General features: G+C 41.4%; 1 protein-coding gene across 1 annotated transcript; it reads right to left on the reverse strand.

Annotated features, from left to right (window-relative positions):
• Positions 1–4,932: 4,932 nt before the first annotated feature.
• Positions 4,933–9,667, reverse strand: myf5 (myogenic factor 5). Its single transcript, XM_068051213.1, has 3 exons — positions 9,103–9,667; positions 7,191–7,266; positions 4,933–5,257 (listed from the first exon to the last, which is right to left on the reverse strand). The coding sequence occupies exons 1-3, from the start codon at positions 9,604–9,606 to the stop codon at positions 5,073–5,075; spliced, it is 765 nt and encodes a 254-aa protein (XP_067907314.1). The 5' UTR covers positions 9,607–9,667; the 3' UTR covers positions 4,933–5,072.
• Positions 9,668–14,650: the final 4,983 nt, after the last annotated feature.

Consider the following 14,650-nt stretch of genomic DNA (forward strand, 5'->3'; position numbering starts at 1 on the left):
GTAAATGAGTTCAAGGAGTTTGAATTTGATGTTTTGGAGGATAGGGAGGCAGTGGAGGTCAGGAAGAAAAAAAGTGATAGAGATTGGGATTTAGTAAAGTGTAGAATATGGGCGGTAATGTTTTGGATGCTATAGTTTATGTAAAATGTAATGCAGGAGCCCAGTGAAGATAGCATTGGAGAAATCTAGTCAGAAGATGACAACATTCTGGCTTTTAGGGATGGTCAGATAAGGAGAAAGGCTTGCCATGTTGTGGAGTTAGAAATAGGCATTCTTAGTGATAGATAGGATCCGGGTTTAAAGCTTAGCTCAAAGTTAATAGGACATTGAGGCTGTAATCTGTTAGGTTCAGCCTGAAGAAACAGATGGTGAAGGGGTGAAATTAGAGGCTATACTGCAGAGTTTTTGGTGGGACTCAAAACAGATTTGCTTTGGTTTTGCTGATGTTAGGTTGAAGAAAGTTCTCACTCATCCATGACTTGATGGCCATGGAGCTTAACGTGGCAACAAAAAGGTAGGGCTGCTGTCATCAGCTTATAGAAGCTGACAACAGATTTACAGATTGGACTGGATTTTGCTGTTAAAAATAACAATGAGGCTAACAGCACTGACCGCTATTTGTGTGTAAATCAGACAGCGACTTCCAGAGACAGCGTGTGCGCGGTTAAACACAGAAATCCAGAAGTTGCTGTCCAAGATGGATGGCTCCTCCAAAAGCTTCATAAAAACAGCATCTTGCAGTTTGGCCCCCCATTATAATGTATTGAATGGCATGAAGTTGCTGTACCTACCGCATAGATACAGACTAAAATTGGCAAAACAAGCTTGGCTACCTCCATCTACCTCCAACCAGAGATTTGCAACTCTCATGGAGAGCCATATCCAACACACCACACAATGGATGTTGCACATGCACACCAACATGCATGCCATCGCCAACTCCATGAGCTTTGAGCTGGATGAGAGTGAGGTGAATAGGCAGATACAAGGGCAGAGGAGCGGCTGCATGATTCATCTGGGGACTCTTCTCAGGGCACTCCTGGAATGGGCAGTGGCTTTTTGGCCCCTCTGTCAGTGACACAAGTGCCTCACTTAGCAGTGAAGACAGAGGAGCACCTGTGCAGGAAGCCCCCAATATGCTGGGACCCTCCAAACCTCAGGCAGCCAAGGATGACAGCCAAGATCATATCAAGCCACGGGGCAGCAAGGTTAACAGATAGTACAGGGGGAAGCACACTGTAGAAGCACATACAAGAGATTTAAGAAGAGTAGCTAGCTGCACTCAGCGTTCATGGGATTTTTTTTTAAACATGTTGCTTTGCAATTTTTTGGGTCGTCAATAAATGTGTGATGTTGCAAGGCATGAGATTTCCTTGCACTTTTTGTGGGTCACTGGGACGTCTGGAGCCCCCAACTCCAACTTTGACGCAGTGTCTTACTGGGTGCAGGTAAATGGCAAGGTCAATGAAGAAGGCGGCTACAGTGCTGCAGAGTGTTGAAACTTTATTGAATTGCATGGATCTGTAATTAAGGATCATGTGAACCTTGCCTGAGCCATGTTCCGAGGCTCCCTTGCACATATCTCAGGGCACCTTTCCTGTGGTCCCTGGGGTTCTTCAGCATCCTGCGCCTGGTCATCATCTTCCTGTATCTCTGCATCGTTGGAGGAAGCAGCACGCTCCATGATATCCTCCTTGTTCAATTGCTCTCCCCTTTAGCGCCAGGTTGTGTAGAACACAGCACACCATTATGCTACGCGACACCCTTGATGGGGCATACTGAAGCCCGCCAAGCCCTATGACCTGCTTAATGGTCACTCAAGATGTTCCATGGCAGGTGTTGTACCTCTCCTCTGCAGCAGTGCTTGGTTTCTTCACAGGTATCAGTAGCCAAGTCTTCAATGGGCAGCCCTTGTCACCCAATATCTATCCTTGAAGGTGCACAGGGGGTCTGAAAATGTCTGGCACCTGGCACTGCCTTAGTATGTAGGCATCGTGGCTGCTTTCTGGGAACCATGCACAGACCTGCAGGAAGCACTTGCAGTGGTCGCAGACCAGTGGTACATTGAGCAAGTGGAAGCCCTTCCTGTTGATGAAGGCTGCTGCCTGGTCTGTGAGAGCCTTGAAAGCCACATGCACGAAGTCGATGGCACCCTGCACCTGGGGGAATCCAGCAATGGCTTTGAACCCTATAGCCCTCCTACCCCAGCTGTCTGAATTGGTGTGAAAGCACAAGTATTGGCTAGCCCTCTTGAAAATGGCATTGGTGACCAAGTTGATGCAGCAATGAGCCACAGACTGGGAGATTGCACACATATCTCCAGTCAATCCCCGGAATGATCCTGAGGTGTAGAAATTCAGTATCACAGTGACCTTCAGCGTCACAGATATTGGGTGCCCACCATTTCCCATGTAGCTTAGCTCAAGGCACACAGCCTCCCGGGAGAGACAGACTCTTTGGCAACATTGCTACTCCAACATTTGAAGGTAGCTGAGCCTTGGTCAGTAGACCCTATGTGGTAGGTAGTCTCTTCTTTGCAACAGAGGCTGGTTGCCTGCCCCTCTGTGCCCTTCTCTTCCATACCCACCCCCGCAAAAGTCTGGCACTCCTGCTGTCTCCCTGGTTGCTACTGCCCAGGTGCCAGTGGCTGCAGCTCTCTCCCTCTGATGCTCCTCAGTGGAGGAACCAAAACCTGAGTGAATGAGGCCCATGGCATGTAGATTCACCCAGTCTCCGGAGCTTCTTACCAACCCTGCTTCAGCCACACAAGTGTCAGCTCCAAGATGCCTCTCTGGTGTTATGCCCCTGCAGCTCTGTCAACTTTTCCCCTTCACTAGACTGGCAGTGCCAATGCCTGCACTGTTCCATCCTCCCTGCCAAGCCACGTGAGGATTCAGAATGACTGCTGTCTGGAGCCAGTACTGACCTCCCCCTAGTTCACCACCCCTAATACCAACACGACTCTGAAGCCCCAGGGTTCCCGTGCACTTCCAGAAAAATCTGAAAAGCCCTGGATAATTGAAGTTAATTGTCTGTTTAACAGGCCTAATTACCTTCATGTCATGTGTAAGCCCGAGGTCCTCGTGCCATGCCGGCTGCTGTTCAGAATATCTGGTTGTAATGTGAACTCGTGGGCCTCCGAGCCTGACTCCAAAGAGCCGGAAAATTCAGCCCATGTCTACTGCTGCAGTTCAGACATTTCCAGGAGGCATGATGTAGTGTAATGTCATTGAAATTATTCATTTTCTTTAAGTGAAATCACGAAGATGTGTCACTTCAACTTTAATTTATAGTGGCTAAACTATAATGCAATCTGTAATAAAATTGCCTTTCAGCTACTTTTTGCCAATGCAGGAGAGATTGCTTTTCTATTCTGTACTGTCTGAAAAAAGCTGACTGTAATCTTAATATTCTAGACCAGAAAAAAATACTGTCTACTGGAGGAAGGTAAATCCTGCTCAATGCTTACGTTTCAGTGCGTTTGCAGAGACCTCTGTTTCCCGCATTCTGTAATGATGCCATTGGGAGAAGATTATATTGCACCTATGATTTTCAGAATAATGTAAGCCGAATGGACAATGACGATTTATACTGTCCTGCTTCTATTGCTGCTTAACCTGAGCAAAGTTAAACAACTGCACATCAACATTTAAATGTCAGTGAACTTTTTAATGTGAATAAAAGCAAACAGGACAGTCAGCTCTTTATAAGCATTTAAAGTGGTTCAGGAGATCACCTGCAATCTTTTTTAAATTTAAGCTTAAAACATCTGTTGCACTTCTATGACCCGTGAAAATGTGTGCTTACATCCTCCAGGAGATCTTGCATATAATATAAAGTTGCCAACCTGACAAACTTATGTCGCTATGGCACGTAAACTGTTTCATTGGGATACCATTTGTGGTAACATATTGCTGGGAAACTGCTGTGGAAACACCTTTACTTTGCAGTTCTCATTTCGAGAGCGCCCCTCTCCTCCATTTCTCTACCACCTGCTACTGTTCATCAAACACTGGGTCGAAGCACAGTTGATGAATCCTGAACCACAAAAAAAGTGGATTTCAGCCGCTGCTGGAACGGAGTAAACAGACTTTTTGTTCATTTCTAAGTGCGACCTATAATGGGATAATGAGACGCGCGTTCAGTTTGTTCCACTTTCGTAAAGTGGCTTTAAAACAGAGCACCATAACTGGCATTCAAAGATGGATAAAATGCTCGATGTTAGGACAGTTGGCTGTTTACTGTCAACACTTGACTAACATTAAAAAGTGCAGCCCCAAGGATCAGCTGGGTTCCCTTAATTCTGACGATTCAGGAATAATTCCAAGGGGCGCTGAATAATGAGCGAGAAGAGGAAGTGGTCAAACATGTCCTGGAGTCAGTCCGATGCTGCAGTAATGCGGGAACTGTAATAAACTCCGTTCGACCGAATCTCTTCCAAATATTCTGCAACCTTCTTCATGAATTGAGTTAATTTGTGCATTTGCTGATGGTCGGTCTGTCTATCTTTAATGGTACTTCATGAAAATGCAATCAAGACAATTGAAAGCCAAGGAATTCTCATATAGACTTCTTGTAAAAAGCTGCCTCACTTAATGAGCGGAAGATGTTTATTTTAATAAGGTAAGGTACATGAAATCCCACAATATGATCGTTCTTCAAAAGAAGTATAATGTTTGGGATTGTTTTCTGTTGAAGAGTATAACGCTCGCCTAACTCGCACGTTCTTATTGAAATCAGTTCCTAAACACTCTCCCTTCCCCTCAAAGCGCAAGTGTGTTCTTGCTGTGATATTACATTAGGGAATGTTTTTAACGCATGTATCGTTCTGCACAGCTGGCCAATTGGAACCCAAAAGTGAAATTAACGATTTATAAAAGGTCTTTCGTGATTTTATTTAATTCTTAAATACAATTATTTTGTTGGCGACAGAATATTATGCTATTTACAAATATACAATAGAATGTGCTCTAACTTATAGAACAAGTTATGATTGAAGCTTTGAATCCACGTTGTAGGTTGTTGTGTTTTGCGGTGGAATCGCCCAGTCTGGAGACCTGCAGCTTGTGGGTCTAAAGGACATGATAGACAGGCTGGCTGGGAGTGGTGGGCTGCGAGGACTCGCTGCTGGGCGGGGAGATGGTCCTTCCATCCTGGCCTGAAAGAGGACAACACTCAGGGGACGGTGAAATCCGCTCCACTATGTTGGACAGATAGTCCAAACTGGAAACAGCAAGGCCTCGGCTACTGGAACAAACTATAGAAAAAAAGAAATGGATCGTATGGTGATAAATTTTGTAAATCTTATGAAATATATAAAGACGTGTCAAACGTCTGAAGATTGTAGTCATGTATATGCTTTAACTTTTCTAACTCATTTTAAATGTTATGGAACCATAGAACTGACATCACAGGAGGAGGATATGGCCCATCGTGTCTGAGAGTCTTTTCATAGAGCTATCTAAATCTAACTCCATACTTTGTCTCATTCCACAAAAGATTTGCATTTATATAGCGCCTTTACAGCCAGTCAAGTACTTTCGAAGTGTAGTCACTATTGTAATGTACGAATGGCGGCACTACAGGGCCCCACAAACTGCAATATGTTAATGACGGTTTTACGCCGACCTGAGGGGGCAGAACAAACGTTCGTTTAGCCTCTCATCCAAAAAATAGCACCTCTGACAGTGCAGCACCCCCTGAGTGTCAGCGTTGATTTTATCGGTGCTCAGGTCCTGGTGTGGAACTTGAACCTAGAAACTTCTAACTGTGGTTAAGTGGGCTACTAACTGAGCCACAAATGATGCATTGTCTCGGAGCTTGCTCTGGTTCAAATTTATAGCCAATATTCCATTAAAAGATGCAATAATCTACATTCTTAAAAAAAATCCCTGTGGTAAAGCATTCCTTGGTACACATATAGACATTTCTCCTAACCTCTATCCCCAATCTGTCATAATTTTAAATTGATGACCCTTCCTCACTGATTCCCCAACCATAGCAAACAATATTTCCTTGCTTACTCTATCATTTTCTTTTTTAAAGCTTTATTAAATCTTAACATTTACATCCCACTATCTCAAAGTTCCCTTCATAATGAGTTTCCTTTTCTCAGCACCATTCTGGTAAATCTAATCTGTCCACATTTCTGGCTTTAATGTGTTTTAATGGTGCCAGCTGTGGTTCAGTAGTCGTGCCCTTGCCTCTGAGCCAGAAGATTGTGGGTTTAAGACCCAATCCAGAGACTTGAACACAAAAATCAAGACGGATGTTCTAGTGCAGTACTGAGGGCGAGCTGCATTGTCAGAAGTGTGGTCTTTTGGATGAGACATTAAACTGAATCCCTCCCAGCTGTCTTAGATGAACATAAAAGATTCCCTGGCACTATTTCAAAGAGCAGGGGAGTTCTTTCTGTTGGCAGGATCAATGTTTGTTCCTCAACCAACTTCACTAAAACATTATCTGGTCATTATCACATTACTGTTTATGGAAGCTTGCTGTGCACAAATTGGCTGCTGCATTTCCTACCTTATAACAGTGACTACAAAAGCACTTCATTGACTGTAGAGCATTTTGGATCATCCTGAGGTCCTAAAAGATACTATATAAATGCAAGTCTATGTGTCTGTCTTTTTCCTTTTCTGCTTATAATGGAACACCCAAAACTGCATCCAGTAGTCTAACTGTGGCCTAACCAATATTTTGTATAAATGTATCATTATTTGTTAACTCATACTCTATGGCTGTATTTACAATCCTTAAAATGTTGGCTTTTATGTAAGTAATCGGTACCTTATTTAAAAACGTTTAAGGTTAGTAAAATGCTCTCAAATAAAACAAATCAGATTCCCTGGCCCCACGTGTTCTTCAACATTATCTTAAACTTTAAGAAGTGGAAGAATTCATAGTACTGGCTGCATTTTGTATGGCAATGTTGCACTAATGACACTTGAGTATGGTTTTAAAGTAGTTATTACTTTAAAATGGGTGGAGTTCAAAGTACAAGGTGGCATATAGTTTAGTAAATAGTCTCCTGTTAAAATATTCCTAACTAGCTTCTTAACTGGAGAGCCGCGCGTTCTTAGTCATTTTCACATACTGCGCCTTAAGACTCGAGGTGTAATTTTGTCAGTTTCAAGGCAGATTTATGTCGAAATGTAAAGTGGATTCATGAGACCAATAAAACGTACCATTCTGTAATTCCGAACAGTAAATGCGGTCAAAACTGATGTTCCTTCTAGACCAGACGGGGCTGTTACATCCCATCTGTCAAAAAAACACAAGGAAATCAAAATAAAGTAACTTCCAAACCGTTTAGTTAAACTTTTATACAGATTTGCCGTAACCAATGACTTTATACTATAGACGTCAGGAGAGTTGAATGAGTAAAACAATGATTACCCCTGGACGGAAATAAGCCCATCTGTTGATTAGACATAGTTGGTTTCTTTGCCACACCATGGTTTTCTCACATAAAGCATGAGGTATGTCTGTATGCCTGTACAGAAATGTGCATTGTGTTATCCATGGAAAATGGATTGCATGTCTATGCAGTTAACGGAAGCTACATTAATTGTGCCAGGCCAAATTTTCCCATACTAAATTCATATTAAAACTTTGGCTCCAATAGTCAAAACGTAGTGCAGTAAGAATGTTTAACTGGTTGTTGTTTCAAATAACACAGCCTTCAGCTTGCTGCTGTTTTCGGCTCCTGTGGATAGCAATATGTGCAGAGGTGGGAAAGTCATCATCCCCGCATCCAAAGAGATCAATGTGTGTGGCAGCAACTTTTCAGTGAAGTGGCGAGAAGAAGCAGTCGGTCACACATAATGAGACCCAGGCGCCGTCTAAATCAAACCCTGAGCTACAGAGAACGCTTCACCTAATTTTCAGCAAGTGCCAATGAAGATGTTTAACTTTAGCTCCTCTCTTCCATTTCTCCCAAGTTACTTAATGGAATATATCGTTGAAAAGAATGTCCGACAATTGTGAATGCAACTTTTGACGATTCTTCCTGATGCCTCTGGTTTTCCACATGCCGCCTTGAGATAGTATCAAGGTGAAAGTTCAATCACTCCTCAGTCAAAACGTGATCAGTGTGATCGGGGCTGTTGCACAGCGGAGTTAGTTACATTGATGTTACTTGAAAAAGTTAGGGAATATCAGAACACTAATCAGCGAATTGAAACGTTGGAATTGCTGCACCTGAATAAACAGCGTTAATGTTGGTTAATTGAAGCTTGCTTGAATCCTCTTTTGGAAAATCTTGTGTTTAAAGTCACTGCATCGTTTAGTTTAAAGGTATTTTGATGATTGGTCCACTAGCTGCTCCACAAATATTTAAGATTTAAATTTGGTAAAATAAATCTATTTGGCCATAATCCCCTTCCTTCCTCATATATTGTGACATCGGGTTCAGTTCTGTTACTACTGCCACCCATTATTGATGTAATTCGACTTATGAAGCCGCTGAGTTGGTGCCATTTCATATCCTACACGAACAACACACTGAGGGACATAAGTGTCAAACAAAAACAGGACAACCTTAGAATAAAACGGCGAAAGTTCTTACACACGCGAGCGCGCAATTTGCACCGTTAATAATTCACCCAGTTCTTTATAAGAATGGAAAATGTCACTAACTGCAAACTTCAGGCTCACTTTGATGATTAGAAGAAACAACTTTTGCGAACACGTTTGTAATCGATATTTACGAACTCATGGACATCAGGTTTTCTTTCAGGGCGTGAAGAAAAAAAACTTTATGGACAAATATTTTAATTATGGATGGGTTACTATAAGCAGCTGTTCTCGATTTGCATTAGTTGTACAAAGAACACACTGATCTAATGTAATAAGCATTGCATGTTAACTGCCAGAGCGATTGGGTACATTGATTACATAAAGCAGCGAGTTCCTGAGGTAGACTAGATCATACAAAACGATTCTGAACCAGACCTGGGCTCTTACCATATATATGCTTATTATTACAGACAGCATATGTTATGCATTTTGTTTTAGTTCTTCATTAATAGAAACGCACATTGATTCTGTGTATGTGTGTTAGAGGACGGGATACAGATTAAATAAATTAGTGCTTACCATTTCATCCGAGCAGTTAGATGTGGGGCTTCCGGGCTCTGAGTTGACATTGTCGGGGAGGCTATAATAGTTCGCCACCTGCTCCCTGAGGAGCTCCTGAAGACTCTCGATGTAGCTGATAGCGTTTCGGAGAATCTCCACTTTAGGCAGCCGCTGGCTGGGGTTGGAGCTGGTGCACCTTTTCAGAGTCTCGAACGCCTGGTTCACTTTCTTAAGCCTCCTCCTCTCTCTCATGGTGGCCGCCTTCCTCCTATCGGTGTTGGAGCTTTTACGTTTGCAGGCTTTGCAAGCCCAGAGGAGACAGTGGCCAGCCTGGTGGTGGCCGCTTGGAGCCCTGACATGTTTCTCTTCATCAGTTCCACGGGACTCCAGTTTATGGTCACGAAACATAACGGCGCCGTGCTCAAAATCATCTGCAAAGTCTGCCTCCTCGGGCGACGAGAGACAAGAATTATCATAAAACAGATCGGACGGAGAAAAATGGCAGTCGACCATGATATCCATTCGTAATAATACCGAAATAAAAAGTGAAACGCAAAACTCCCCCAACCTTTCCGTATTATTAAACTGTGCTATGGAGTTCAAAGACAGACATCGGTTAGGGTCAGAATAAAGAGCCTTGGGTTTACACTGAAGAGCTCTTTATATACACACGATGAGGTCGATCACACCGGCTAACATCCAGTCCTCCTGCTATGTCATTAACCTTAGATCCGTCCCATGGGCAGCTCATTAACCCTTGTTGGGTCGGGAAGATCTCCTCCCACAACTCGGATAGGACATTCCGCAAAATGAAACCAACAAGAAATTAAGGGACTTTCCATTGAACCATCACAATAAGAAAATCATTTCTGACTTATGGGTAATAATAGCTTCAGTGAATCAGAAAAATATAGTCAGTAGTCATTACTATATAGTCAATGGTCAATAATATAAACCGTCCAAATTCCGTAATATCTGTTTGCTCGAAGTTATATAAACGGTAATATAGTCAGTATTCCAAGTATTTTTCTAAGTGGATTGTCTGAGGTTTTATTCCCGTTCCTTTCCTACTATTTCATATATGTTCAAACAAAAACGTTGCTGAACTGCTAGCCTGCTGCATGCAGTATATAGTTTGTGTCGTTCTCAGTACTAGATGACACAGCTCGTAATCGGTGGTAGCATCGAATGGTTGCTGTGTAGTGAACATACAGCAGGCCATTTTAGCAAGGTTGCGACTGGATATATTTCCTCGTTGTAATTCTGTTTGTCAGACCAATAACAACCACTGGAAAACAAAGTAGCTGCATTAATCTCAATAGAAATCGGCGTAAATTTGCGCCTTTGAAGTTCAGTCAACACAGGTCAATCCCGGGTGCTTTCGGGTTTCAAGAAATTCGCGAACATTAATTTCAAATTGTTGGAATGGCTAACATTTTAAATAAGCCTCTGCAATAAAACACACGAAGAGGTTGTGGCCTTTTTAAGCCATCAGGAGTGTAGCAGTCTTGAAAACTGCGTGTCAGATCAAACTTGTCCGCAGTTGTGACACGCTGCTTCTCAGGCTACAGACTGTAAAACAACAGTTTTACTGCTCTTTGGGGTTTGTTGATTTTATGGTTGAAGCAAATTCGCACCGTTACAGATGCGGCCCAGCTGCACCTTCACCAGACCTCTTAAAGGTGCAAGATTCTCCTGCACCAAAGTGTCCGGCAAATTCACACACCGTGGTGACAAAACTTTCCCAAAAGTTTGAACGGGTCAGGGAAACCCTTAAGTGATCATCAAATAGTAATGAAGCGTATTAGTGACTGTTTGTCAGATTAGGCGTAGGTTAAGTGAAACCGAAAAGCTACTTAGTGGAAAGGGGATAGATTTCCACTTGCGTATAATATCATTTTATTTGTTTAACCTTCTGTACAATTTTCTGATTTGGTTTCTTTTCATTCTCCCTTATCTAAGTTTAAGCACTTCATTGCGAAAATAAACTGTTTGGTACCCCAATTCCATAAGGGATATCTGAAAAGTAGTCAAATCTCATATGTAATTAGTGAACAAATTACAAAGAAATGAATGCTCACAAAATAAGCATTAAACACATTAAAAGTTGTTCTTTCAAATCTTCTTAACGTGATGAAAAGTAATTAGCTTCTTCTTTGTGAAAAAAGGTTATGCTGCATCTTTAGGCAACACTTCAAACACCGCTGGGACATGTTCCCGCCGTTTGAAAGGCAGCACCACTTTACTACAGCTACTTGGTATGTTTTTCGAAAGCAGTTATCAAAACAACTTGCAAAACCAAGCGAGCAATGGCAACAGAACAAGAGACAGCACGCGAGGTACAAGACCAGTAGGACACTGACTCCTGCCTTGCTGAGTTAGGAATTGAGGTGCTCAAAGTGCTACCAACCACCCCCCACCCCCCGCCCCCCCCCCAACAAACACAGTCTTTCAATTGCTATTATACGACAAGATCAAACTTTTCCAATCTATCCAACATTTAAACACCACATATAATCAGAAAAATAACGTATTTCTTTTCTCATTAAAATCGATAACCATTCTTTGAAGTCCATTCCTTTTGGCAACTATATTTACTGTGATATATGTAGAGGAATAAATTACTGGCAGTGATTAACGACCAATACTCCTTTATTCTTTTAATCCTAACATTCTGATCTGCACAACCGATGTTAAATTAGTGTCAACCCGTTGTATCATAAAATAGACTTCACATAGTCCATATAGTATCACGAAGCATATTCAGATGTTTTTGCCTCTTGTTTCATTCGATTCCTGTTTGAACAATCTTCTTCGAACTGTTTGATGCAGTCTGAAATATTTTGCAAGTCACACAGATTGTGAGCTAAACGCAAATACTGCACAGTTCTCTTTTAAACCTGCATGGGGAACCCAACTAGATTTGTATTACATCTGTCAGAACGTTTGAGTACTTGTCTTTGCGACCTTTACCATGTCTCCCAAACTACACGCATGCTTGCCACTTTCCATTCAATACTTTACTGGTCTCAGTAGAAAGACAGCTGAAGAAGACATTGAGTTTTGCTGTTCTAATCGACTTCCAAGAGAGATCAAAGAGATCTTCTTTTCCAAGACTCCCACAAGGGGAAATTCTCCTGTATTTTCCCTTTGAAGTGCAAGCATGGACAAGCAGTTGACGCAGTGTGCACTGGATTGGTCATCTATGTGCCATATGTACAGGGAATATATTTTTGCCGAATTTGCGTGGCCACTGAAATGTTCACGGAAGGTGCATTTTTTTTATTCGTGTTCAAAACCAGTAAAAATACTGCACCTAAATCATGCAATCAACGTATTTAACTCGAGCTGGGTTCTCATTGTACAACACGAGGACTTGTACAGCGGTCAATACGATCTCTACTTCAGCAGCACTGATTCATTGGGGTTGACGTGCAATCTCGTACGTTATCTGACTCGTATGGAAACGGAATATGGTGGGAGGACCTCTGGGTCTGGCTAACGTGCGTCAGCCAATTAAAGAGAAAGGAGCTCTCCGTCGGCTCCTACCCGGCAACTCTAGAATATGAATTGATAAAATGACATTCAACATTATTGATCATCGATAAGATGTGAAAATTAGTATATGCAGTAACAGTTGTTTCCCACACAGCACAAGGAAATGCAGTGCACTAGTTGAGGCATTGCCCCTCTTACAATGGACTCTGAAGGTATGGTCCATGGTTTAGTAGTAGTGAAGCCAGTTTCATTGGTTTCCACTTCTATGCAGTAAATGCCAATGAAATGGTTCAGTCTGTCACTAACTATTGAATATACTGATGGAAAACTTAAAACAAAATCTGAGATTTAACTCGGAAGTTTTGTTTGTTACTATCACTGGTTAACTACTTCTTTAACCACGGACGTTTCAGGTTTGTGATAGACTGGTCATTTAATGAAATAATCACAACTAAGCTGTGTTTTGAAATAAAAATAAATACTCCTTTTTGAATTAAACATTAAAGATTAGATTGTGAGAACGAAACCTTGGATCTTTCTTTAAACACTGTGGATAGCAGATAAGATCAAATCACTCGAATCACTTTCATTAGTTCTTGAGCAGATAATTTTGCAACCAAATCCCACTGGAAACTACAGAGATTAAATCCTGTTCTCTGATCTCGTGCATGTTATTGCTTGTTTTTTTGCATATATGAGGTGTGCTTTCTTTGGATGTAAAGTCAGGCACTAATCGTTATAATTAATATCAAACGTAAAAAATCTCTCCTAACGTTTAAAGAGTTTTTGTAAAGCACCTCTAACCTGGTCATACTTTGGAGAAATGTTAGATTAAAATGGTGGTTGCCAGAGATTGTTTCTACGTAAAGTAATTGTATCCATTGGTAATGAGTTTTTGCATCAATTATTAAGGTAGTGCTATACTCAAGACATTACAGTTGCAACCTGGAGATATAAGTTACCTTAATATATTTTGTTACAGTGCATGAAGGATAATGGTCGTTACTACCTTTAAAAACAATGAAGAAATATCTGCTGTTTTTCCCCAATAGGTTTAAACGGTTTTGCAGTAACGGGTGAATATCTAAAGTTGGCCAATAATTTATCACACCAAGTTGGGTTGTAATTATTTTTCCCCAGACTTCCGCAACTTGAAAATGACTATTTATTGCTACAGGAATAAGGGGAATGCAATTTGAAATGATTTGGGAAGATAGACGCCATCTCGTCCTGACGTTTTGCCTGAACTTTCTCGAAAGGATGGATAATAGTTCACATTTACTTCACTTTGCGATTTTAAGGGCTTACAGAGAGATCTCAATACTTAATATTTAAACATCGACCTAGCCATCATTGTTGCGATAATATCGTGAGATCTTGCAAAACGCCGTCTCTATTATACACAAAACAAGTAGCAAAAGTTGGAGAGTCTCCAGAACAGGTGAAAACAAATTGAAGAACATTGAGGTATCTGACCGCACCGCTGCTGGATTAATGCTGAAGTTAGCTCCCAATCGGAAGCATTTTCTGAGATAAATATGTGCTCCAATAATACTTACATCAACACCCGCAATAGATTTTATAAAACTCACGCGATTAATCCATTACCATTGGTACTGCTGTTACTCTAACTGCGAGTACCGTAAATATTCATGTAAGTACACCCTAATTCTATTCTGACAGACTGAATAACGTCCGTACTTCAACAGTGAACGTAGTTCAGCTTGGTTATAAAAACAAAGAATCTTACAGAATAGAAGGAGACCATTCGGACCACCAAGCCTGTGTCGGCTCTTTGTACGAGCTACTGTTATGGACATGGGGTGATGACTCCCACTTTTCATCTCTCAACTGATCGTAGACAGTGTTTTTAGAAACTATTGTTTTAGTCCCTGAATGTTTTAGAGGTAAAATAAACGGACAAATGACAGGTTTTCTCATAGGATTAAAAGAAAGATAAATTATTTATTAAATACCAAAAAATATCACAACCTCACCCACTCACATATACACACATCTGCACACAGACAAGAGAGAAAGATTAGAGGATAGTATGCATTTAATTCTG

Source organism: Heterodontus francisci, chromosome 18, assembly GCF_036365525.1.
Source record: "Heterodontus francisci isolate sHetFra1 chromosome 18, sHetFra1.hap1, whole genome shotgun sequence".
Taxonomy (NCBI): Eukaryota; Metazoa; Chordata; class Chondrichthyes; order Heterodontiformes; family Heterodontidae; genus Heterodontus; species Heterodontus francisci.

Bases quoted from the DNA above. Each gene is read 5' to 3' on its own strand.
- myf5 (XM_068051213.1), bottom strand. From the start codon at position 9,606: ATGGATATCATGGTCGACTGCCATTTTTCTCCGTCCGATCTGTTTTAT. The intron at 7,267-9,102 runs GTAAGCACTAAT...TTTTTTTGACAG, and splicing joins CTAACTGCTCGGATGAAATG to ATGGGATGTAACAGCCCCGT. The intron at 5,258-7,190 runs GTACGTTTTATT...TTTTTTCTATAG, and splicing joins CTGTTCGGAATTACAGAATG to TTTGTTCCAGTAGCCGAGGC.